Source organism: Oncorhynchus tshawytscha, linkage group LG27 (assembly GCF_018296145.1).
Source record: "Oncorhynchus tshawytscha isolate Ot180627B linkage group LG27, Otsh_v2.0, whole genome shotgun sequence".
In the NCBI taxonomy this organism is placed as follows: Eukaryota; Metazoa; Chordata; class Actinopteri; order Salmoniformes; family Salmonidae; genus Oncorhynchus; species Oncorhynchus tshawytscha.
This window is the reverse complement of record NC_056455.1, coordinates 4,073,532-4,099,773: the sequence shown is the minus strand read 5'-3', so window position 1 is coordinate 4,099,773 and position 26,242 is coordinate 4,073,532. Positions and strand designations below refer to the sequence as shown.

General features: G+C 39.8%; 5 protein-coding genes across 5 annotated transcripts; all 5 read left to right on the top strand.

Annotated features, from left to right (window-relative positions):
* The first annotated feature begins 190 nt into the window (after positions 1–190).
* LOC121841055 (interferon omega-1-like) lies at positions 191–7,294 on the top strand. The gene is given in 5 exon segments (XM_042307094.1): positions 191–231; positions 709–754; positions 905–1,051; positions 1,210–1,317; positions 7,199–7,294. Coding segments are annotated over 5 exon segments (438 nt in total).
* LOC121841123 (interferon beta-like) lies at positions 3,263–4,411 on the top strand. The gene is made up of 5 exons (XM_042307513.1): positions 3,263–3,388; positions 3,485–3,571; positions 3,703–3,852; positions 4,110–4,199; positions 4,304–4,411. Exons 1-5 carry the CDS (start codon positions 3,263–3,265, stop codon positions 4,409–4,411), a joined length of 561 nt encoding a protein of 186 aa, XP_042163447.1.
* A 389-nt stretch (positions 7,295–7,683) lies between the features above and the next one.
* Positions 7,684–14,848, top strand: LOC121841054 (interferon omega-1-like). Its single transcript, XM_042307093.1, is given in 5 exon segments — positions 7,684–7,724; positions 8,202–8,247; positions 8,398–8,544; positions 8,703–8,810; positions 14,753–14,848. Coding segments are annotated over 5 exon segments (438 nt in total).
* Positions 10,832–11,980, top strand: LOC121841120 (interferon beta-like). Its single transcript, XM_042307511.1, has 5 exons — positions 10,832–10,957; positions 11,054–11,140; positions 11,272–11,421; positions 11,679–11,768; positions 11,873–11,980. Exons 1-5 carry the CDS (start codon positions 10,832–10,834, stop codon positions 11,978–11,980), a joined length of 561 nt encoding a protein of 186 aa, XP_042163445.1.
* Positions 14,849–18,379: 3,531 nt separating the features above from the next.
* LOC121841114 (interferon beta-like) lies at positions 18,380–19,528 on the top strand. Its single transcript, XM_042307506.1, has 5 exons — positions 18,380–18,505; positions 18,602–18,688; positions 18,820–18,969; positions 19,227–19,316; positions 19,421–19,528. The coding sequence occupies exons 1-5, from the start codon at positions 18,380–18,382 to the stop codon at positions 19,526–19,528; spliced, it is 561 nt and encodes a 186-aa protein (XP_042163440.1).
* The last annotated feature ends 6,714 nt before the right edge of the window (positions 19,529–26,242 follow it).

Genomic DNA, 26,242 nt, shown 5'->3' with positions numbered 1-26,242 from the left:
TTTATTAATTCGTTTATATATTCAGTCATTCATCCTTTCATTCTTTCATGCATTCATTTGTTAATAGACTGACTTTTTTAAAGGAGCAGTCTGCTATTCAAACAACACCAAAACGGTCAATGAACCACTATTTTTCTCAATAGCTGAGGATTGGGGTTGGAGAAAAGTAATCATTGTCAAAGAACTAAGGATGAAAGGACTGTCCATCTACGAGATTAAAGTTATGGGCCAGTTTGACCTACATTTGGAAGCTGTACCGTGTATACCTACGTGTTTTACCTACCTACGTGTTTTACCTACGATAATGTTATCACAACACATTGGCAAAGTGGTTTATTCTTGCAGGTCTGCTAGTCTCTCCGAACGACGAAAAAATCAAATATTCATGCTAGCCTTTAAATGGTTGAGTATCTACCTGACTCTGTTCTGTTCTGCTTATACACGGCAGCATCTGAACTGTGCATGTGGACGCAATTCATGCGCTAGCACACACTTTTTTCACCTGTCCACTATTTGATGTGTACAATTTGATACTCAATATATCTCATTATTAGACCTATTTTATTATAGGACGTTTTATATAACCAATGCCTTCACTCTCTATACCACAATGTTTCATTTGTGGATACTATTCCAATACAGTTCACTTTTTGATATTGATATGACTTTATTTCAGGGTGGACAATTTCCAGTTCTGTTTCCGTAAAGAAAAGTCGAGCGCATGTTTCCAGAGCATGTTTTCAAGAACACACAGGTAAGATACTGAAGTGTATCATGTAGAAATATTTGGATAGAATCAACTAGAGAGTTTGATGTTTTTCAATTTCAAAATGATAAATTGGAAGTTTAACCATGGAATTTATGAGACATCCTAATGCCTAAAACGTTGTTTTCTTTCATACAGGGCGAGGACGTCTCTGTGGTTGCATTAGAGTCTTTGGAGTATATGGCCCAATTATTTAACAGCCTGACTCCTGTCACATGGAACAAAGAAACACTGAACCTGTTCAAAAACAGATGACCTAGTTAAGTTAAGAAATTGGAGGGATGCGTAAGTATGATCCCGCATCTTGTAGCCTAAGTTATATTTGGGGGCAGACAATAATTGGCACAGGTCTTTATTTTGTGATTTAATCTAAGCGATATTTTTTTCTGTACTTTTCTTAAGACGGAACTAATTCACTCACAACCATTTTATATTGTCTTCAGGTCGGGTGTGGTGTTGGGGCATCCTCTGGAGATGGAGGGTCAGTGACTTCAGGCAAAGGGTCTCTGAAAACGTATTTCAACAAGCTAAACACAATCTTGATACAGAAGGTTTCCAATATCAAATGCACTCGAAAATAGGCTAAATTAATCAGAGGAAAAGTTCTAGATCACCACAAATCGGAGGAATTTCGCTGAAACTTGGAACTTCCAAGCGACGTTTTTTGTGTGTCGTCGGATGCGTTGGCGCAGCACCTGTTGTGGTTGAGTTGACTGAAAAAAATGCATGTCATGTATGCGCTCCAGGAACACAGCGCATGAGCATTTGAGGTCGTGGGAGAGAAGCTTCGCTACAAACTGGTGCAGTTTTAAAAATTCCTTGACACCATGGTCAAGCTGTGACGAAGTCGACAACAGAGTCAAGCAGTGAGGAAGAAGCGATCTGATGGACAACCTCATAATCATCATTGGAGACATGTGACATGTCCTTGAGGCTGGCTAATAGATAGATGGGTGATATTTTTACTGACTGACTGATTTATTTATATGTGAATGAAGGCTTTGTAATAATTTATTATAACACTATTAAATGACAAAAAACATGCATCTATTATCATATTGGTTTTTTTAAATTCATTTAAATATTCAGTCATTCATTTATTCATCCATTCAGGCTTTCATGCATTCAGTTGTTTATAGGTCGTCTACAGTTCAAAACAACACCATAGTGGTCACTCAACCACTATTCTGGTAAATGAGGGATGGGGTTCGAGAAAACTAACCGCTGTCAGAGAGCTATTGATTCAAGTAATGACCATCCAAGAGATCAACGTTATAGTTTCAAATACATTTTCAAGTTACACAGTGTTTGCTTAGATGTATATTGTTTCAAACAATGTCATAAAAAAGTACATTTTGGGTTCTGTTGAGGTAAGAGAGGTAAACTGAGCACATTAGGCCTTTATTAAAAGTTATTTATTCTCCAAGAGTCAATAGGTAGCCTATCTATCATTCATTTAAAAGTCCAAAATTGGATGTAGAAATCGCAGAAATTGCCCCTTTAACTCAGCATATCCAAGACGATGAAACTAAGTGTTGTTAGGAATTAGGATGTAGGTATTTTTCTACTAAGCCTACTAAGAGCACATTAGTTTATATAGTCTCTCGTAAGTAATAAATAGTCAAATGGTAATGTTAGCCTGATTATTCAGATACAGACGTCATAAAATGCTGGTTGATTTGTATTTGATCATCAGTTATTATCAACAGTTTAATTGAAATGTATCGATATGAATGGGATTAGAGACAGAAGATGCAAACAGAACGAGATCAATATGAAATCATCATCTCTCACTCCCTCTGTCACACACACACACACACACACACACACACACACACACACACACACACACACAGGGAAAAAAACAAACAATCAAATTGCAGTTTTGTGATTAACAAACAAACATGGTAGAAGGCCTTCCCTTAGTCCATAAAAGTGCTATTAGTTTAATAATGGTGTTTATAAAGACAAATAGAGGTCTACTGCATTCATTGTAAAGTTGAGGGGTCGATACTCTCTCTCTCCCTCTCTCTCTCTCTCTCTCTCTCTCTCTCTCCCTCTCCATCTCTCTCCGTCTCCTTCTCCTTTGAGCCTATCAGTTCTTTTTTTAAACCTACTTAGGACAATGTTCCTCCTATGAAGGAAAACTCGAAACATGATGAGAGGGAAGTGGAGCACACGAAAAGAGAAATCCGGTCTTGCGGTTCACTTGGCAAAACTTTCCCAAATTCATTCATTTCAACTCTTAATTTAGCGAGACACCCTTTCACTTTTTGTACATCCATTCCATCCTCACTATTTAAGATAATCCGCAGATATGGGATCAGAACACAAACCAAATTCTGACTGGAGGAAATTTGCAATATACTGGCAACAGGTAAATCAACAACATGCTATCATTTGATCATTGCTTCAGGCTTCAATTAATTCATTATTTTCAGGATTATATTCAACTAACAATGACCATCTGTTGCAGATCATCTAACTACCATAAGAATGGCAATTCAGACTATCACTTGGATGAGCGCCTTCCTCTGCCTCGCGCAAGTTTTCTCGATGCCCATGCCTTGCCAGCTACAAGGACAGCTGGTGCGAACAACCCACAACCTACTGAGAGACATGGTAGATTTTATAAATTACTTTTGACTTGAGATGTATTATCCAACTATGTTTAACTGAATAGCTCAACGTGAAAAATGTGTTTTCTCCTTCTTTCAGGGGGGTCATTTTCCTCTGGAGTGCCTGCAGGAGAATGTCTTCATGGCATTCCCAGCCACCTCGTTTGCAACCTCCGGGGCGCCACAGGTAAGGGCAAGCGAGCATATTCAAGAGTTCTTTACAGCATGAAAGAGTATTTGCAACCGTTAGGATTAGAAAGTAGAACACTTTACACGGCCATTTATGTTAATTGAAATTATTGTTGTTGTCCGTTTCAGTTGAGCAGCGGTGCTGCTAAGGCTATTTATGAGACATTAAAGAACATCGACACATTGTTCGGAACTGACGAACTGCCGACAATGTGGGACCAACAGAAGTTGGAGTATTTTCAGAACATTATCTACCGTCAGATTGAAGAGAGCGAGTGTGTGAGTACCTACCTAGGCCAATACAGATAGCTTAACTGTTTAAGTGTGGTATGGTGACATTTGAATTATTTTATTCTTGTGTCAGATGATGGGGAGTGTGGATACACGTGATTATCTAGTCAGGGCAAAGATGCTGAATACCTACTTTAGGAACATCGCGGCAGTCATAAAATAAAAAGTAGGGTACAAGCAAATACACTGTAATGGATGCATTTTAATTATTATTCATCGCCTGCCTCTTTCCTCCTTTCTGGCAGATGAGCAGTGTGGATACAAGTGATTATCCCATCAGGGCAGAGGGCCTGAAGACATACTTTGGGAACATTGCAGCAGTTTTAAAAGAAAAGGTAGGATATAGTTTGAAAACAAATAGACACATTGTTTTGATAATATCTCTGCATAGGATAATATTACCCTACATTGCCCTAACAATTTATTTTTATTTTCACAGAATTTCAGTTACTGCGCCTGGGAAGTGGTTCGAAAAGAACTCCTGTACACCCTAGAATTCATTCTGAAACACACCTCTGACAGCCTTCTGTGGTCCAACAGAACATGAATTTGAACTTGCAGATCTTTTTTTACTAATGTGTTTTACAATTGTGCTTGATTTTTAAAGCCTTCTATTCTACAATCATGCAATGTGCAATGTCAAACAGCAATATTATACATGTATTTATTTATGTATTTATTTATTTATTTATCAAGGTTATTTATTGATGTAGGCCTACTTATATATTTATTTATTTATTTATTTATCAAGGTTATTTATTGATGTAGGCCTATTTATGAATCTATTTATCTATTTGAAAATCGTGCCTTTTGTTGCTCTTCATCAAATGTTAAGTTAATAAAATAAAAAATAACTTTTAATATTGGTAATCTCAGTGCTCATTCTGTATCCAAGTCCTAGGTGTGATTTTATGTAGTTATTTTCTATTTCACCTTTATTTAACCAGGTAGGCCAGTTGAGAACGAGTTATCATTTACAACTGCGACACTGCCAAGATAAAGCAAAGCAGTGCGACAAAAACAACAACACAGAGTTACACATAAACAAACGTATAGTCAATAACACAATAGAAAAATCTATGTGCAGTGTGTGCAAATGTAGAAGAGTATGGGGGATAAGGCAATAAACAGGCCATAGAGGCCAAATAATTACAATTTAGCATTAACAATGGAGTGATAGAAGTGCAGATGATGATGTGCAAGTAGAGATACTGGGGTGCAAAAGAGCAAGAGGGTAAGTAATAATATGTGGATGAGGTAGTTTGGTTTGCTATTTACAGATTGGCTGTGTACAGCTACAGTGATCGGTAAGCTGCTCTGACAGCTGATGCTTAAAGTTAGAGAGGGAGACATGTGTCTCCAGCTTCAGTGATTTTTGCAATTAATTCCAGTCATTGGCAGCAGAGAACTGGAAGGAATGGCGTCTAAAGCAAGTGTTGGCTTTGGGGATGACCAGTGAAATATACCTGCATATACCTGCTGGAGGGCGTGCTAAGGGTGGGTGTTGCTATGGTGACCAGTGATCTGGGATAAGGCGGGACTTTACCTAGCAAAAACGTATAGATAACCTGGAGCCAGTGGGTTTGGCAACGAATATGTAGTGAGGGCCAGCCAACGAGAGCATACAGGTCGCAGTGGTGGGTAGTATATGGGGCTTTGGTGACAAAACGGATGGCGCTGTGATAGACTACATCCAGTTTGCTAAGTAGAGTGTAGGAGGATATTTAGTAAATTGACATCGCCGAAGTCAAGGATTGGTAGGATAGTCAGTTTTACGAGGGTATGTTTGGTGGCATGGGTGATGGAGGCGTTGTTGTGAAGTCGGACGCCGATTCTAGATTTAATTTTGGGTTGGAGATGCTTAATGTGAGTCTGGAAGGAGAGTTCACAGGCTAACCAGACACCTAGGTATTTCTAGTTGTTTCACATATTCTAAGTCAAAACCGTCCAGAGTCGTGTTGCTATTAATGCAAGAGGGTGAGGCAGCAATCGATGGAAGAGCATGCACTTAATTTTACTAGCAATTAAAAGCAGTTGTAGGCCACGGAAGGAGTGTTGTATGGCGTTGAAGCTCTTTTGGAGGTTTGTTAGCACAGTGTCCAAAGAAGGGCTAGATGTCTACAGAATGGTGTCGTCTGCGTAGAGGTGGATCAGAGAATCATCAGCAGCAAGAGCTACATAATTGATACATTCATAGAAAAGAGTCAGCGTGAGAATTGAACCTTGTGGTACCCCCATAGCGGACATTAAGATTTGTATTAAACATGCTCAGGACATATGCACGGATGGCAGTACAATTAGTCCTATAGCCTACTAATCCATAAAGGAAAGCCATTAAAACAAGTCAAATGTATCTTCTCAAAATGTAGATATATTCAAATGCCTTTTTTCAATTAAGTGTGTTTTATCACTGGACAGGGCTGGCCTGTTTTGGACAGTGTACTTTGAGCACCTATACAACTTCCGTTCCAACCATGGAGATACTATTACATTATTAGAATTGCTCATTCTATGGTTCCAACCCATCTATGAAATTGTGTTCCACAATCAATAACGTATTAGGAGTAATATTCGCCGAATAGAATGCAAAGGTGCACAGTGTATTCTGTTATCATGAAATGCATTGCTCCAATGTAATTCTTTGCATAGACATGTATGAAAACTGTTCACTATCTTTACGTTTTTCATGATTCATTTCACAATAGCATAATTAAGAATCACCCGTTGAAAATTGGGGCTTATCAAGGGAATCATTCAACCTTCTTCACAGTGTTTTCCCTGTACACCAAGTCAGAACCAAAGGATAAAAAAACAGGGCATATAAGCAGACAATGAACGATCTAAAAATATTCGATGGTAACTTGTCTTACTCAAGAAAGCAAAAAAGAGACCATTTTTGTATGCAGCTTTATTAACTCAATGATTGTTGTTGTTTTTCTACATTGTTTACAAACTGATATGTGAAACTTATTGATGCCAAAATAACAAGTAAAACAGGCAACAACAAAAAAAAGTTAAACAAATGTAATTTTTCTGCTGTTGTGTATAGACTTTTTTTGTTGTAGTTAAACATATGGGGCTCAAAACAGGTGGGGTACGGTTGGAAAACCGGTCGCCACTGGGTGGGTCCAATATCAAATGCTCTCGAATAGAGGCTACATTAATCTGAGCAAATTCTAAATCACCACAAATAGGATGCATTTTGCTGCCACAAATCACATATGAAACTGGGAACTTCCAAGCGCCTTTGTGGTGTCATAGGACGCCTTGGCAGCGCACCTGCTGTGGTTGAGTTGAGTGAAGACATAAAATATATATATTGTGTGCTCTCCAGGAACATAGCGCATGCGCATGGGAGATCACGCGAGTGGAGGTTCGCGACAACCTGGTGCAGTTCAAGAAATTCCTCGACAGCAGAGTCAAGCCATGAGGAAGAAGAGGTCTGTTGGAGAACCACATAATCATCATTGGAGACATGTGACATGTTTCTGAGCCCGGCTAATAGATTGACAGCTGATATATTTACTGACTGAATTATTTATTTATAAACATGGTTGACTGACATTTATATGTGAAAGCTATGAAGTTATTCCTTTATAATAAAATCAAATAATTATTCTCTCATCATTTTTATTAATTCGTTTATATATTCAGTCATTCATCCTTTCATTCTTTCATGCATTCATTTGTTAATAGACTGACTTTTTTAAAGGAGCAGTCTGCTATTCAAACAACACCAAAACGGTCAATGAACCACTATTTTTCTCAATAGCTGAGGATTGGGGTTGGAGAAAAGTAATCATTGTCAAAGAACTAAGGATGAAAGGACTGTCCATCTACGAGATTAAAGTTATGGGCCAGTTTGACCTACATTTGGAAGCTGTACCGTGTATACCTACGTGTTTTACCTACCTACGTGTTTTACCTACGATAATGTTATCACAACACATTGGCAAAGTGGTTTATTCTTGCAGGTCTGCTAGTCTCTCCGAACGACGAAAAAATCAAATATTCATGCTAGCCTTTAAATGGTTGAGTATCTACCTGACTCTGTTCTGTTCTGCTTATACACGGCAGCATCTGAACTGTGCATGTGGACGCAATTCATGCGCTAGCACACACTTTTTTCACCTGTCCACTATTTGATGTGTACAATTTGATGCTCAATATATCTCATTATTAGACCTATTTTATTATAGGACGTTTTATATAACCAATGCCTTCACTCTCTATACCACAATGTTTCATTTGTGGATACTATTCCAATACAGTTCACTTTTTGATATTGGTATGACTTTATTTCAGGGTGGACAATTTCCAGTTCTGTTTCCGTAAAGAAAAGTCGAGCGCATGTTTCCAGAGCATGTTTTCAAGAACACACAGGTAAGATACTGAAGTGTATCATGTAGAAATATTTGGATAGAATCAACTAGAGAGTTTGATGTTTTTCAATTTCAAAATGATAAATTGGAAGTTTAACCATGGAATTTATGAGACATCCTAATGCCTAAAACGTTGTTTTCTTTCATACAGGGCGAGGACGTCTCTGTGGTTGCATTAGAGTCTTTGGAGTATATGGCCCAATTATTTAACAGCCTGACTCCTGTCACATGGAACAAAGAAACACTGAACCTGTTCAAAAACAGATGACCTAGTTAAGTTAAGAAATTGGAGGGATGCGTAAGTATGATCCCGCATCTTGTAGCCTAAGTTATATTTGGGGGCAGACAATAATTGGCACAGGTCTTTATTTTGTGATTTAATCTAAGCGATATTTTTTTCTGTACTTTTCTTAAGACGGAACTAATTCACTCACAACCATTTTATATTGTCTTCAGGTCGGGTGTGGTGTTGGGGCATCCTCTGGAGATGGAGGGTCAGTGACTTCAGGCAAAGGGTCTCTGAAAACGTATTTCAACAAGCTAAACACAATCTTGATACAGAAGGTTTCCAATATCAAATGCACTCGAAAATAGGCTAAATTAATCAGAGGAAAAGTTCTAGATCACCACAAATCGGAGGAATTTCGCTGAAACTTGGAACTTCCAAGCGACGTTTTTGTGTGTCGTCGGATGCGTTGGCGCAGCACCTGTTGTGGTTGAGTTGACTGAAAAAAAATGCATGTCTTGTTTGCGCTCCAGGAACACAGCGCATGAGCATTTGAGGTCGTGGGAGAGAAGCTTCGCTACAAACTGGTGCAGTTTTAAAAATTCCTTGACACCATGGTCAAGCTGTGACGAAGTCGACAACAGAGTCAAGCGGTGAGGAAGAAGCGATCTGATGGACAACCTCATAATCATCATTGGAGACATGTGACATGTCCTTGAGGCTGGCTAATAGATAGATGGGTGATATTTTTACTGACTGACTGATTTATTTATATGTGAATGAAGGCTTTGTAATAATTTATTATAACACTATTAAATGACAAAAAACATGCATCTATTATCATATTGTTTTTTTTTTCATTCATTTAAATATTCAGTCATTCATTTATTCATCCATTCAGGCTTTCATGCATTCAGTTGTGTATAGGTCGTCTACAGTTCAAAACAACACCATAGTGGTCACTCAACCACTATTCTGGTAAATGAGGGATGGGGTTCGAGAAAAGTAACCGCTGTCAGAGAGCTATTGATTCAAGTAATGACCATCCAAGAGATCAACGTTATAGTTTCAAATACATTTTCAAGTTACACAGTGTTTGCTTAGATGTATATTGTTTCAAACAATGTCATAAAAAAGTACATTTTGGGTTCTGTTGAGGTAAGAGAGGTAAACTGAGCACATTAGGCCTTTATTAAAAGTTATTTATTCTCCAAGAGTCAATAGGTAGCCTATCTATCATTCATTTAAAAGTCCAAAATTGGATGTAGAAATCGCAGAAATTGCCCCTTTAACTCAGCATATCCAAGACGATGAAACTAAGTGTTGTTAGGAATTAGGATGTAGGTATTTTTCTACTAAGCCTACTAAGAGCACATTAGTTTATATAGTCTCTCGTAAGTAATAAATAGTCAAATGGTAATGTTAGCCTGATTATTCAGATACAGACGTCATAAAATGCTGGTTGATTTGTATTTGATCATCAGTTATTATCAACAGTTTAATTGAAATGTATCGATATGAATGGGATTAGAGACAGAAGATGCAAACAGAACGAGATCAATATGAAATCATCATCTCTCACTCCCTCTGTCACACACACACACACACACACACACACACACACACACACACACACACACACACACACACACACACACACACACACACACACACACACACACACACACACACACACACACACACACACACACACAGGGGGAAAAAACAATCAAATTGCAGTTTTGTGATTAACAAACAAACATGGTAGAAGGCCTTCCCTTAGTCCATAAAAGTGCTATTAGTTTAATAATGGTGTTTATAAAGACAAATAGAGGTCTACTGCATTCATTGTAAAGTTGAGGGGTCGATACTCTCTCTCTCTCTCTCTCTCTCTCTCTCTCTCTCTCTCTCTCTCTCTCCCTCTCCATCTCTCTCCGTCTCCTTCTCCTTTGAGCCTATCAGTTATTTTTTTAAACCTACTTAGGACAATGTTCCTCCTATGAAGGAAAACTCGAAACATGATGAGAGGGAAGTGGAGCACACGAAAAGAGAAATCCGGTCTTGCGGTTCACTTGGCAAAACTTTCCCAAATTCATTCATTTCAACTCTTAATTTAGCGAGACACCCTTTCACTTTTTGTACATCCATTCCATCCTCACTATTTAAGATAATCCGCAGATATGGGATCAGAACACAAACCAAATTCTGACTGGAGGAAATTTGCAATATACTGGCAACAGGTAAATCAACAACATGCTATCATTTGATCATTGCTTCAGGCTTCAATTAATTCATTATTTTCAGGATTATATTCAACTAACAATGACCATCTGTTGCAGATCATCTAACTACCATAAGAATGGCAATTCAGACTATCACTTGGATGAGCGCCTTCCTCTGCCTCGCGCAAGTTTTCTCGATGCCCATGCCTTGCCAGCTACAAGGACAGCTGGTGCGAACAACCCACAACCTACTGAGAGACATGGTAGATTTTATAAATTACTTTTGACTTGAGATGTATTATCCAACTATGTTTAACTGAATAGCTCAACGTGAAAAATGTGTTTTCTCCTTCTTTCAGGGGGGTCATTTTCCTCTGGAGTGCCTGCAGGAGAATGTCTTCATGGCATTCCCAGCCACCTCGTTTGCAACCTCCGGGGCGCCACAGGTAAGGGCAAGCGAGCATATTCAAGAGTTCTTTACAGCATGAAAGAGTATTTGCAACCGTTAGGATTAGAAAGTAGAACACTTTACACGGCCATTTATGTTAATTGAAATTATTGTTGTTGTCCGTTTCAGTTGAGCAGCGGTGCTGCTAAGGCTATTTATGAGACATTAAAGAACATCGACACATTGTTCGGAACTGACGAACTGCCGACAATGTGGGACCAACAGAAGTTGGAGTATTTTCAGAACATTATCTACCGTCAGATTGAAGAGAGCGAGTGTGTGAGTACCTACCTAGGCCAATACAGATAGCTTAACTGTTTAAGTGTGGTATGGTGACATTTGAATTATTTTATTCTTGTGTCAGATGATGGGGAGTGTGGATACACGTGATTATCTAGTCAGGGCAAAGATGCTGAATACCTACTTTAGGAACATCGCGGCAGTCATAAAATAAAAAGTAGGGTACAAGCAAATACACTGTAATGGATGCATTTTAATTATTATTCATCGCCTGCCTCTTTCCTCCTTTCTGGCAGATGAGCAGTGTGGATACAAGTGATTATCCCATCAGGGCAGAGGGCCTGAAGACATACTTTGGGAACATTGCAGCAGTTTTAAAAGAAAAGGTAGGATATAGTTTGAAAACAAATAGACACATTGTTTTGATAATATCTCTGCATAGGATAATATTACCCTACATTGCCCTAACAATTTATTTTTATTTTCACAGAATTTCAGTTACTGCGCCTGGGAAGTGGTTCGAAAAGAACTCCTGTACACCCTAGAATTCATTCTGAAACACACCTCTGACAGCCTTCTGTGGTCCAACAGAACATGAATTTGAACTTGCAGATCTTTTTTTACTAATGTGTTTTACAATTGTGCTTGATTTTTAAAGCCTTCTATTCTACAATCATGCAATGTGCAATGTTAAACAGCAATATTATACATGTATTTATTTATGTATTTATTTATCAAGGTTATTTATTGATGTAGGCCTACTTATATATTTATTTATTTATTTATTTGTCAAGGTTATTGATTGTTGTAGGCCTATTTATGAATCTATTTATCTATTTGAAAATCGTGCCTTTTGTTGCTCTTCATCAAATGTTAAGTTAATAAAATAAAAAATAATTTTTAATATTGGTAATCTCAGTGCTCATTCTGTATCCAAGTCCTAGGTGTGATTTTATGTAGTTATTTTCTATTTCACCTTTATTTAACCAGGTAGGCCAGTTGAGAACGAGTTCTCATTTACAACTGCGACACTGCCAAGATAAAGCAAAGCAGTGCGACAAAAACAACAACACAGAGTTACACATAAACAAACGTACAGTCAATAACACAATAGAAAAATCTATGTGCAGTGTGTGCAAATGTAGAAGAGTATGGGGTATAAGGCAATAAACAGGCCATAGAGGCGAAATAATTACAATTTAGCGTTAACAATGGAGTGATAGACGTGCAGATGATGATGTGCAAGTAGAAATACTGGGGTGCAAAAGAGCAAGAGGGTAAGTAATAATATGTGGATGAGGTAGTTTGGTTTGCTATTTACAGATTGGCTGTGTACAGCTACAGTGATCGGTAAGCTGCTCTGACAGCTGATGCTTAAAGTTAGAGAGGGAGACATGTGTCTCCAGCTTCAGTGATTTTTGTAATTAATTCCAGTCATTGGCAGCAGAGAACTGGAAGGAATGGCGGCTAAAGTAAGTGTTGGCTTTGGGGATGACCAGTGAAATATACCTGCATATACCTGCTGGAGGGCGTGCTAAGGGTGGGTGTTGCTGTGGTGACCAGTGATCTGGGATAAGGCGGGACTTTACCTAGCAAAAATGTATAGATAACCTGGAGCCAGTGGGTTTGGCAACGAATATGTAGTGAGGGCCAGCCAACGAGAGCATACAGGTCGCAGTGGTGGGTAGTATATGGGGCTTTGGTGACAAAACGGATGGCGCTGTGATAGACTACATCCAGTTTGCTAAGTAGAGTGTAGGAGGATATTTAGTAAATTGACATCGCCGAAGTCAAGGATTGGTAGGATAGTCAGTTTACGAGGGTATGTTTGGTGGCATGGGTGATGGAGGCGTTGTTGTGAAGTCGGACGCCGATTCTAGATTTAATTTTGGGTTGGAGATGCTTAATGTGAGTCTGGAAGGAGAGTTCACAGGCTAACCAGACACCTAGGTATTTCTAGTTGTTTCACATATTCTAAGTCAAAACCGTCCAGAGTCGTGTTGCTATTAATGCAAGAGGGTGCGGCAGCAATCGATGGAAGAGCATGCACTTAATTTTACTAGCAATTAAAAGCAGTTGTAGGCCACGGAAGGAGTGTTGTATGGCGTTGAAGCTCTTTTGGAGGTTTGTTAGCACAGTGTCCAAAGAAGGGCTAGATGTCTACAGAATGGTGTCGTCTGCGTAGAGGTGGATCAGAGAATCAGCAGCAGCAAGAGCTACATCATTGATATATTCATAGAAAATAGTCAGCCCGAGAATTGAACCTTGTGGCACCCCATAACGGACATTAAGATTTGTATTAAACATGCTCAGGACATATGCACGGATGGCAGTACAATTATCCTATAGCCTACTAATCCATAAAGGAAAGCCATTAAAACAAGTCAAATGTATCTTCTCAAAATGTAGATATATTCAAATGCCTTTTTCAATTAAGTGTGTTTTATCACTGGACAGGGCTGGCCTGTTTTGGACAGTGTACTTTGAGCACCTATACAACTTCCGTTCCAACCATGGAGATACTATTACATTATTAGAATTGCTCATTCTATGGTTCCAACCCATCTATGAAATTGTGTTCCACAATCAATAACGTATTAGGAGTAATATTCGCCGAATAGAATGCAAAGGTGCACAGTGTATTCTGTTATCATGAAATGCATTGCTCCAATGTAATTCTTTGCATAGACATGTATGAAAACTGTTCACTATCTTTACGTTTTTCATGATTCATTTCACAATAGCATAATTAAGAATCACCCGTTGAAAATTGGGGCTTATCAAGGGAATCATTCAACCTTCTTCACAGTGTTTTCCCTGTACACCAAGTCAGAACCGAAGGATAAAAAAACGGGGCATATAAGCAGACAATGAACGATCTAAAAATATTCGATGGTAACTTGTCTTACTCAAGAAAGCAAAAAGAGACCATTTTTGTATGCAGCTTTATTAACTCAATGATTGTTGTTGTTTTTCTACATTGTTTACAAACTGATATGTGAAACTTATTGATGCCAAAATAACAAGTAAAACAGGCAACAACAAAAAAAAGTTAAACAAATGTAATTTTTCTGCTGTTGTGTATAACTTTTTTGTTGTAGTTAAACATATGGGGCTCAAAACAGGTGGGGTACGGTTGGAAAACCGGTCGCCACTGGGTGGGTCCAATATCAAATGCTCTCGAATAGAGGCTACATTAATCTGAGCAAATTCTAAATCACCACAAATAGGATGCATTTTGCTGCCACAAATCACATATGAAACTGGGAACTTCCAAGCGCCTTTGTGGTGTCATAGGACGCCTTGGCAGCGCACCTGCTGTGGTTGAGTTGAGTGAAGACATAAAATATATATATTGTGTGCTCTCCAGGAACATAGCGCATGCGCATGGGAGATCACACGAGTGGAGGTTCGCGACAACCTGGTGCAGTTCAAGAAATTCCTCGACAGCAGAGTCAAGCCATGAGGAAGAAGAGGTCTGTTGGAGAACCACATAATCATCATTGGAGACATGTGACATGTTTCTGAGCCCGGCTAATAGATTGACAGCTGATATATTTACTGACTGAATTATTTATTTATAAACATGGTTGACTGACATTTATATGTGAAGGCTATGAAGTTATTCCTTTATAATAAAATCAAATAATTATTCTCTCATCATTTTTATTAATTCGTTTATATATTCAGTCATTCATCCTTTCATTCTTTCATGCATTCATTTGTTAATAGACTGACTTTTTAAAGGAGCAGTCTGCTATTCAAACAACACCAAAACGGTCAATGAACCACTATTTTTCTCAATAGCTGAGGATTGGGGTTGGAGAAAAGTAATCATTGTCAAAGAACTAAGGATGAAAGGACTGTCCATCTACGAGATTAAAGTTATGGGCCAGTTTGACCTACATTTGGAAGCTGTACCGTGTATACCTACGTGTTTTACCTACCTACGTGTTTTACCTACGATAATGTTATCACAACACATTGGCAAAGTGGTTTATTCTTGCAGGTCTGCTAGTCTCTCCGAACGACGAAAAATCAAATATTCATGCTAGCCTTTAAATGGTTGAGTATCTACCTGACTCTGTTCTGTTCTGCTTATACACGGCAGCATCTGAACTGTGCATGTGGACGCAATTCATGCGCTAGCACACACTTTTTTCACCTGTCCACTATTTGATGTGTACAATTTGATGCTCAATATATCTCATTATTAGACCTATTTTATTATAGGACGTTTTATATAACCAATGCCTTCACTCTCTATACCACAATGTTTCATTTGTGGATACTATTCCAATACAGTTCACTTTTTGATATTGGTATGACTTTATTTCAGGGTGGACAATTTCCAGTTCTGTTTCCGTAAAGAAAAGTCGAGCGCATGTTTCCAGAGCATGTTTTCAAGAACACACAGGTAAGATACTGAAGTGTATCATGTAGAAATATTTGGATAGAATCAACTAGAGAGTTTGATGTTTTTCAATTTCAAAATGATAAATTGGAAGTTTAACCATGGAATTTATGAGACATCCTAATGCCTAAAACGTTGTTTTCTTTCATACAGGGCGAGGACGTCTCTGTGGTTGCATTAGAGTCTTTGGAGTATATGGCCCAATTATTTAACAGCCTGACTCCTGTCACATGGAACAAAGAAACACTGAACCTGTTCAAAAACAGATGACCTAGTTAAGTTAAGAAATTGGAGGGATGCGTAAGTATGATCCCGCATCTTGTAGCCTAAGTTATATTTGGGGGGCAGACAATAATTGGCACAGGTCTTTATTTTGTGATTTAATCTAAGCGATATTTTTTTCTGTACTTTTCTTAAGACGGAACTAATTCACTCACAACCATTTTATATTGTCTTCAGGTCGGGTGTGGTGTTGGGGCATCCTCTGGAGATGGAGGGTCAGTGACTTCAGGCAAAGGGTCTCTGAAAACGTATTTCAACAAGCTAAACACAATCTTGATACAGAAGGTTTCCAATATCAAATGCACTCGAAAATAGGCTAAATTAATCAGAGGAAAAGTTCTAGATCACCACAAATCGGAGGAATTTCGCTGAAACTTGGAACTTCCAAGCGCCGTTTTTTGTGTGTCGTCGGATGCGTTGGCGCAGCACCTGTTGTGGTTGAGTTGACTGAAAAAAAATGCATGTCTTGTTTGCGCTCCAGGAACACAGCGCATGAGCATTTGAGGTCGTGGGAGAGAAGCTTCGCTACAAACTGGTGCAGTTTTAAAAATTCCTTGACACCATGGTCAAGCTGTGACGAAGTCGACAACAGAGTCAAGCGGTGAGGAAGAAGCGATCTGATGGACAACCTCATAATCATCATTGGAGACATGTGACATGTCCTTGAGGCTGGCTAATAGATAGATGGGTGATATTTTTACTGACTGACTGATTTATTTATATGTGAATGAAGGCTTTGTAATAATTTATTATAACACTATTAAATGACAAAAAACATGCATCTATTATCATATTGTTTTTTTTTTCATTCATTTAAATATTCAGTCATTCATTTATTCATCCATTCAGGCTTTCATGCATTCAGTTGTGTATAGGTCGTCTACAGTTCAAAACAACACCATAGTGGTCACTCAACCACTATTCTGGTAAATGAGGGATGGGGTTCGAGAAAAGTAACCGCTGTCAGAGAGCTATTGATTCAAGTAATGACCATCCAAGAGATCAACGTTATAGTTTCAAATACATTTTCAAGTTACACAGTGTTTGCTTAGATGTATATTGTTTCAAACAATGTCATAAAAAAGTACATTTTGGGTTCTGTTGAGGTAAGAGAGGTAAACTGAGCACATTAGGCCTTTATTAAAAGTTATTTATTCTCCAAGAGTCAATAGGTAGCCTATCTATCATTCATTTAAAAGTCCAAAATTGGATGTAGAAATCGCAGAAATTGCCCCTTTAACTCAGCATATCCAAGACGATGAAACTAAGTGTTGTTAGGAATTAGGATGTAGGTATTTTTCTACTAAGCCTACTAAGAGCACATTAGTTTATATAGTCTCTCGTAAGTAATAAATAGTCAAATGGTAATGTTAGCCTGATTATTCAGATACAGACGTCATAAAATGCTGGTTGATTTGTATTTGATCATCAGTTATTATCAACAGTTTAATTGAAATGTATCGATATGAATGGGATTAGAGACAGAAGATGCAAACAGAACGAGATCAATATGAAATCATCATCTCTCACTCCCTCTGTCACACACACACACACACACACACACACACACACACACACACACACACACACACACACACACACACACACACACACACACACACACACACACACACACACACACACACAAAAAAACAGGGGGAAAAAACAATCAAATTGCAGTTTTGTGATTAACAAACAAACATGGTAGAAGGCCTTCCCTTAGTCCATAAAAGTGCTATTAGTTTAATAATGGTGTTTATAAAGACAAATAGAGGTCTACTGCATTCATTGTAAAGTTGAGGGGTCGATACTCTCTCTCTCTCTCCCTCTCTCTCTCTCTCTCTCTCTCTCTCTCTCTCTCCCTCTCCATCTCTCTCCGTCTCCTTCTCCTTTGAGCCTATCAGTTATTTTTTTAAACCTACTTAGGACAATGTTCCTCCTATGAAGGAAAACTCGAAACATGATGAGAGGGAAGTGGAGCACACGAAAAGAGAAATCCGGTCTTGCGGTTCACTTGGCAAAACTTTCCCAAATTCATTCATTTCAACTCTTAATTTAGCGAGACACCCTTTCACTTTTTGTACATCCATTCCATCCTCACTATTTAAGATAATCCGCAGATATGGGATCAGAACACAAACCAAATTCTGACTGGAGGAAATTTGCAATATACTGGCAACAGGTAAATCAACAACATGCTATCATTTGATCATTGCTTCAGGCTTCAATTAATTCATTATTTTCAGGATTATATTCAACTAACAATGACCATCTGTTGCAGATCATCTAACTACCATAAGAATGGCAATTCAGACTATCACTTGGATGAGCGCCTTCCTCTGCCTCGCGCAAGTTTTCTCGATGCCCATGCCTTGCCAGCTACAAGGACAGCTGGTGCGAACAACCCACAACCTACTGAGAGACATGGTAGATTTTATAAATTACTTTTGACTTGAGATGTATTATCCAACTATGTTTAACTGAATAGCTCAACGTGAAAAATGTGTTTTCTCCTTCTTTCAGGGGGGTCATTTTCCTCTGGAGTGCCTGCAGGAGAATGTCTTCATGGCATTCCCAGCCACCTCGTTTGCAACCTCCGGGGCGCCACAGGTAAGGGCAAGCGAGCATATTCAAGAGTTCTTTACAGCATGAAAGAGTATTTGCAACCGTTAGGATTAGAAAGTAGAACACTTTACACGGCCATTTATGTTAATTGAAATTATTGTTGTTGTCCGTTTCAGTTGAGCAGCGGTGCTGCTAAGGCTATTTATGAGACATTAAAGAACATCGACACATTGTTCGGAACTGACGAACTGCCGACAATGTGGGACCAACAGAAGTTGGAGTATTTTCAGAACATTATCTACCGTCAGATTGAAGAGAGCGAGTGTGTGAGTACCTACCTAGGCCAATACAGATAGCTTAACTGTTTAAGTGTGGTATGGTGACATTTGAATTATTTTATTCTTGTGTCAGATGATGGGGAGTGTGGATACACGTGATTATCTAGTCAGGGCAAAGATGCTGAATACCTACTTTAGGAACATCGCGGCAGTCATAAAATAAAAAGTAGGGTACAAGCAAATACACTGTAATGGATGCATTTTAATTATTATTCATCGCCTGCCTCTTTCCTCCTTTCTGGCAGATGAGCAGTGTGGATACAAGTGATTATCCCATCAGGGCAGAGGGCCTGAAGACATACTTTGGGAACATTGCAGCAGTTTTAAAAGAAAAGGTAGGACATAGTTTGAAAACAAATAGACACATTGTTTTGATAATATCTCTGCATAGGATAATATTACCCTACATTGCCCTAACAATTTATTTTTATTTTCACAGAATTTCAGTTACTGCGCCTGGGAAGTGGTTCGAAAAGAACTCCTGTACACCCTAGAATTCATTCTGAAACACACCTCTGACAGCCTTCTGTTCTCCAACAGAACATGAATTTGAACTTGCAGATCTTTTTTTACTAATGTGTTTTACAATTGTGCTTGGTTTTTGAAGCCTTCTATTCTACAATCATGCAATGTGCAATGTCAAACAGCAATATTATACATGTATTTATTTATTTATCAAGGTTATTTATTGATGTAGGCCTATTTATGAATCTATTTATCTATTTGAAAATCGTGCCTTTTGTTGCTCTTCATCAAATGTTAAGTTAATAAAATAAAAAATAACTTTTAATATTGGTAATCTCAGTGCTCATTCTGTATCCAAGTCCTAGGTGTGATTTTATGTAGTTATTTTCTATTTCACCTTTATTTAACCAGGTAGGCCAGTTGAGAACGAGTTCTCATTTACAACTGCGACACTGCCAAGATAAAGCAAAGCAGTGCGACAAAAACAACAACACAGAGTTACACATAAACAAACGTATAGTCAATAACACAATAGAAAAATCTATGTGCAGTGTGTGCAAATGTAGAAGAGTATGGGGGATAAGGCAATAAACAGGCCATTAGAGGCCAAATAATTACAATTTAGCATTAACAATGGAGTGATAGAAGTGCAGATGATGATGTGCAAGTAGAGATACTGGGGTGCAAAAGAGCAAGAGGGTAAGTAATAATATGTGGATGAGGTAGTTTGGTTTGCTATTTACAGATTGGCTGTGTACAGCTACAGTGATCGGTAAGCTGCTCTGACAGCTGATGCTTAAAGTTAGAGAGGGAGACATGTGTCTCCAGCTTCAGTGATTTTTGCAATTAATTCCAGTCATTGGCAGCAGAGAACTGGAAGGAATGGCGTCTAAAGCAAGTGTTGGCTTTGGGGATGACCAGTGAAATATACCTGCATATACCTGCTGGAGGGCGTGCTAAGGGTGGGTGTTGCTATGGTGACCAGTGATCTGGGATAAGGCAGGACTTTACCTAGCAAAAACGTATAGATAACCTGGAGCCAGTGGGTTTTGGCAACGAATATGTAGTGAGGGCCAGCCAACAAGAGCATACAGGTCGCAGTGGTGGGTAGTATATGGGGCTTTGGTGACAAAACGGATGGCGCTGTGATAGACTACATCCAGTTTGCTAAGTAGAGTGTAGGAGGATATTTAGTAAATTGACATCGCCGAAGTCAAGGTTTGGTAGGATAGTCAGTTTTACGAGGGTATGTTTGGTGGCATGGGTGATGGAGGCGTTGTTGTGAAGTCGGACGCCGATTCTAGATTTAATTTTGGGTTGGAGATGCTTAATGTGAGTCTGGAAGGAGAGTTCACAGGCTAACCAGACACCTAGGTATTTGTAGTTGTTTCACATATTCTAAGTCAAAACCGTCCAGAGTCGTGTTGCTATTAATGCAAGAGGGTGCGGCAGCAATCGATGGAAGAGCATGCACTTAATTTTACTAGCAATTAAAAGCAGTTGTAGGCCACGGAAGGAGTGTTGTATGGCGTTGAAGCTCTTTTGGAGGTTTGTTAGCACAGTGTCCAAAGAAGGGCTAGATGTCTACAGAATGGTGTCGTCTGCGTAGAGGTGGATCAGAGAATAATCAGCACAGCAAGAGCTACATCATTGATATATTCATAGAAAATAGTCAGCCCGAGAATTGAACCTTGTGGCACCCCCATAGCGGACATTAAGATTTGTATTAAACATGCTCAGGACATATGCACGGATGGCAGTACAATTAGTCCTATAGCCTACTAATGCATAAAGGAAAGCCATTAAAACAAGTCAAATGTATCTTCTCAAAATGTAGATATATTCAAATGCATTTTTTCAATTAAGTGCGTTTTATCACTGGACAGGGCTGGCCTGTTTTGGGCAGGGCTGGCCTATTTTGAACAGTGTACTTTGAGCACCTATACAACTTCCGTTCCAACCATGGAGATACTATTACATTATTAGAAAAGCTAATTCTACGGTTCCAACCCATCTATGAAATTGTGTTCCACAATCAATAACGTATTAGGAGTAATATTCGCCGAATAGAATGCAAAGGTGCACAGTGTATTCTGTTATCATGGAATGCATTGCTCCAATGTAATTCTTTGCATAGACATGTATGAAAACTGTTCACTATCTTTACGTTTTTCATGATTCATTTCACAATAGCATAATTAAGAATCACCCGTTGAAAATTGGGGCTTATCAAGGGAATCATTCAACCTTCTTCACAGTGTTTTCCCTGTACACCAAGTCAGAACCGAAGGATAAAAAACGGGGCATATAAGCAGACAATGAACGATCTAAAAATATTCGATGGTAACTTGTCTTACTCAAGAAAGCAAAAAAGAGACCATTTTTGTATGCAGCTTTATTAACTCAATGATTGTTGTTGTTTTTCTACATTGTTTACAAACTGATATGTGAAACTTATTGATGCCAAAATAACAAGTAAAACAGGCAACAACAAAAAACAGTTAAACAAATGTAATTTTTCTGCTGTTGTGTATAGACTTTTTTTGTTGTAGTTAAACATATGGGGCTCAAAACAGGTGGGGTACGGTTGGAAAACCGGTCGCCACTGGGTGGGTCCAATATCAAATGCTCTCGAATAGAGGCTACATTAATCTGAGCAAATTCTAAATCACCACAAATAGGATGCATTTTGCTGCCACAAATCACATATGAAACTGGGAACTTCCAAGCGCCTTTGTGGTGTCACACGATGCCTTGGCAGCGCACCTGCTGTGGTTGAGTTGAGTGAAGACATAAAATATATATATATATTTATATATTGTGTGCTCTCCAGGAACATAGCGCATGCGCATGGGAGATCACACGAGTGGAGGTTCGCGACAACCTGGTGCAGTTCAAGAAATTCCTCGACAGCAGTCAAGCCTTGAGGAAGAAGAGGTCTGTTGGAGAACCACATAATCATCATTGGAGACATGTGACATGTTTCTGAGCCCGGCTAATAGATTGACAGCTGATATATTTACTGACTGAATTATTTATTTATAAACATGGTTGACTGACATTTATATGTGAAGGCTATGAAGTTATTCCTTTATAATAAAATCAAATAATTATTCTCTCATCATTTTTATTAATTCGTTTATATATTCAGTCATTCATCCTTTCATTCTTTCATGCATTCATTTGTTAATAGACTGACTTTTTTAAAGGAGCAGTCTGCTATTCAAACAACACCAAAACGGTCAATGAACCACTATTTTTCTCAATAGCTGAGGATTGGGGTTGGAGAAAAGTAATCATTGTCAAAGAACTAAGGATGAAAGGACTGTCCATCTACGAGATTAAAGTTATGGGCCAGTTTGACCTACATTTGGAAGCTGTACCGTGTTTACCTACGTGTTTTACCTACCTACGTGTTTTACCTACGATAATGTTATCACAACACATTGGCAAAGTGGTTTATTCTTGCAGGTCTGCTAGTCTCTCCGAACGACGAAAAAATCAAATATTCATGCTAGCCTTTAAATGGTTGAGTATCTTCCTGACTCTGTCCTGTTCTGCTTATACACGGCAGCATCTGAACTGTGCATGTGGACGCAATTCATGCGCTAGCACACACTTTTTTTCACCTGTCCACTATTTGATGTGTACAATTTGATGCTCAATATATCTCATTATTAGACCTATTTTATTATAGGACGTTTTATAGGCCCTGCATGTCCCCAGGCACCCTCATTTGTTGACTTCTGTGATCGAAAAAGCCTTGGTTTCATGCATGTCAACATCAGAAGCCTCCTCCCTAAGTTTGTTTTACTCACTGCTCTAGCACACTCTGCTAACCCCGATGTCCTTGCTGTATCTGAATCCTGGCTCAGGAAGGCCACCAAAAATTCAGAGATTTCCATACCCAACTATAACATCTTCCGTCAAGATAGAACTGCCAAAGGGGGAGGAGTTGCAGTCTACTGCAGAGAGAGCCTGCAAAGTATTGTCATACTTTCCAGGTCCATACCCAAACAGTTCGAACTACTAATTTTGAAAATTACTCTCTCCAGAAATAAGTCTCTCACTGTTGCCGCCTGCTACCGACCCCCCTCAGCTCCCAGCTGTGCCCTGGACACCATTTGTGAATTGATCGCCCCCCATCTAGCCTCAGAGTTTGTTCTGTTAGGTGACCTAAACTGGGATATGCTTAACACCCCGCCAGTCCTACAATCTAAGCTAGATGCCCTCAATCTCACACAAATCATCAAGGAACCCACCAGGTACAACCCTAACTCTGTAAACAAGGGCACCCTCATAGACGTCATCCTGACCAACTGGCCCTCCAAATACACCTCTGCTGTCTTCAACCAGGATCTCAGCGATCAGTGCCTCATTGCCTGTATCCGCTACGGAGCCGCAGTCAAACGACGACCCCTCATCACTGTCAAACGCTCCCTAAAACACTTCTGTGAGCAGGCCTTTCTAATCGACCTGGCCCGGGTATCCTGGAAGGACATTGACCTCATCCCGTCAGTTGAGGATGCCTGGTCATTCTTTAAAAGTAACTTCCTCACCATTTTAGATAAGCATGCTCCGTTCAAAAAATGCAGAACTAAGAACAGATACAGCCCTTGGTTCACCCCAGACCTGACTGCCCTCGACCAGCACAAAAACATCCTGCGGCGGACTGCAATAGCATCGAATAGTCCCTGTGATATGCAACTGTTCAGGGAAGTCCGGAACCAATACACGCAGTCAGTCAGGAAAGCTAAGGCCAGCTTCTTCAGGCAGAAGTTTGCATCCTGTAGCTCCAACTCCAAAAAGTTCTGGGACACTGTGAAGTCCATGGAGAACAAGAGCACCTCCTCCCAGCTGCCCACTGCACTGAGGATAGGTAACACGGTCACCACCGATAAATCCATGATTATCGAAAACTTCAATAAGCATTTCTCAACGGCTGGCCATGCCTTCCGCCTGGCTACTCCAACCTCGGCCAACAGCTCCGCCCCCGGCAGCGCCTCGCCCAAGCCTCTCCAGGTTCTCCTTTACCCAAATCCAGATAGCAGATGTTCTGAAAGAGCTGCAAAACCTGGACCCGTACAAATCAGCTGGGCTTGACAATCTGGACCCCTATTTCTGAAACTATCCGCCGCCATTGTCGCAACCCCTATTACCAGCCTGTTCAACCTCTCTTTCATATCGTCTGAGATCCCCAAGGATTGGAAAGCTGCCGCAGTCATCCCCCTCTTCAAAGGGGGAGACACCCTGGACCCAAACTGTTACAGACCTATATCCATCCTGCCCTGCCTATCTAAGGTCTTCGAAAGCCAAGTCAACAAACAGGTCACTGACCATCTCGAATCCCACCGTACCTTCTCCGCTGTGCAATCTGGTTTCCGAGCCGGTCACGGGTGCACCTCAGCCACGCTCAAGGTACTAAATAATATCATAACCGCCATCGATAAAAGACAGTACTGTGCAGCCGTCTTCATCGACCTTGCCAAGGCTTTCGACTGTCAATCACCATATTCTTATCGGCAGACTCAGTAGCCTCGGTTTTTCGGATGACTGCCTTGCCTGGTTCACCAATTACTTTGCAGACAGAGTTCAGTGTGTCAAATCGGAGGGCATGCTGTCCGGTCCTCTGGCAGTCTCTATGGGGGTGCCACAGGGTTCAATTCTCGGGCCGACTCTTTTCTCTGTATATATCAATGATGTTGCTCTTGCTGCGGGCGATTCCCTGATCCACCTCTCGCAGACGACACCATTCTATATACTTTTGGCCCGTCATTGGACACTGTGCTATCTAACCTCCAAACAAGCTTCAATGCCATACAACACTCCTTCCGTGGCCTCCAACTGCTCTTAAACGCTAGTAAAACCAAATGCATGCTTTTCAACCGATCGCTGCCTGCACCCGCATGCCCGACTAGCATCACCACCCTGGATGGTTCCGACCTTGAATATGTGGACATCTATAAGTACCTAGGTGTCTGGCTAGACTGCAAACTCTCCTTCCAGACTCATATCAAACATCTCCAATCGAAAATCAAATCAAGAGTCGGCTTTCTATTCTGCAACAAAGCCTCCTTCACTCACGCCGCCAAGCTTACCCTAGTAAAACTGACTATCCTACCGATCCTCGACTTCGGCGATGTCATCTACAAAATGGCTTCCAACACTCTACTCAGCAAACTGGATGCAGTCTATCACAGTGCCATCCGTTTTGTCACTAAAGCACCTTATACCACCCACCACTGCGACTTGTATGCTCTGGTCGGCTGGCCCTCGCTACATATTCGTCGCCAGACCCACTGGCTCCAGGTCATCTACAAGTCCATGCTAGGTAAAGCTCCGCCTTATCTCAGTTCACTGGTCACGATGGCAACACCCATCCGTAGCACGCGCTCCAGCAGGTGTATCTCACTGATCATCCCCTGGAACGAATTGCAAAAATCGCTGAAGTTGGAGACTTTTATCTCCCTCACCAACTTCAAACATCAGCTATCTGAGCAGGCTGACCGATCGCTGCAGCTGTACATAGTCTATTGGTAAATAGCCCACCCATTTTCACCTACCTCATCCCCATACTGTTTTTATTTATTTACTTTTCTGCTCTTTTGCACACCAATATCTCTACCTATACATGACCATCTGATCATTTATCACTCCAGTGTTAATCTGCAAAATTGTAATTATTCGCCTACCTCCTCATGCCTTTTGCACACATTGTATATAGACTCCCCCTTTGTTTTCTACTGTGTTATTGACTTGTTAATTGTTTATTCCATGTGTAACTCTGTGTTGTCTG

Excerpts from the sequence above, each read along its gene's own strand:
- LOC121841123 (XM_042307513.1), top strand. The coding sequence starts at position 3,263 with ATGGCAATTCAGACTATCACTTGGATGAGCGCCTTCCTCTGCCTCGCG. Across the intron at positions 3,853-4,109 it reads AGATTGAAGAGAGCGAGTGT|ATGAGCAGTGTGGATACAAG; the intron begins GTGAGTACCTAC and ends CCTTTCTGGCAG. Across the intron at positions 4,200-4,303 it reads CAGCAGTTTTAAAAGAAAAG|AATTTCAGTTACTGCGCCTG; the intron begins GTAGGATATAGT and ends TTATTTTCACAG.
- LOC121841120 (XM_042307511.1), top strand. The coding sequence starts at position 10,832 with ATGGCAATTCAGACTATCACTTGGATGAGCGCCTTCCTCTGCCTCGCG. Across the intron at positions 11,141-11,271 it reads CAACCTCCGGGGCGCCACAG|TTGAGCAGCGGTGCTGCTAA; the intron begins GTAAGGGCAAGC and ends TGTCCGTTTCAG. Across the intron at positions 11,422-11,678 it reads AGATTGAAGAGAGCGAGTGT|ATGAGCAGTGTGGATACAAG; the intron begins GTGAGTACCTAC and ends CCTTTCTGGCAG.
- LOC121841114 (XM_042307506.1), top strand. The coding sequence starts at position 18,380 with ATGGCAATTCAGACTATCACTTGGATGAGCGCCTTCCTCTGCCTCGCG. Across the intron at positions 18,506-18,601 it reads ACAACCTACTGAGAGACATG|GGGGGTCATTTTCCTCTGGA; the intron begins GTAGATTTTATA and ends TCCTTCTTTCAG. Across the intron at positions 18,970-19,226 it reads AGATTGAAGAGAGCGAGTGT|ATGAGCAGTGTGGATACAAG; the intron begins GTGAGTACCTAC and ends CCTTTCTGGCAG.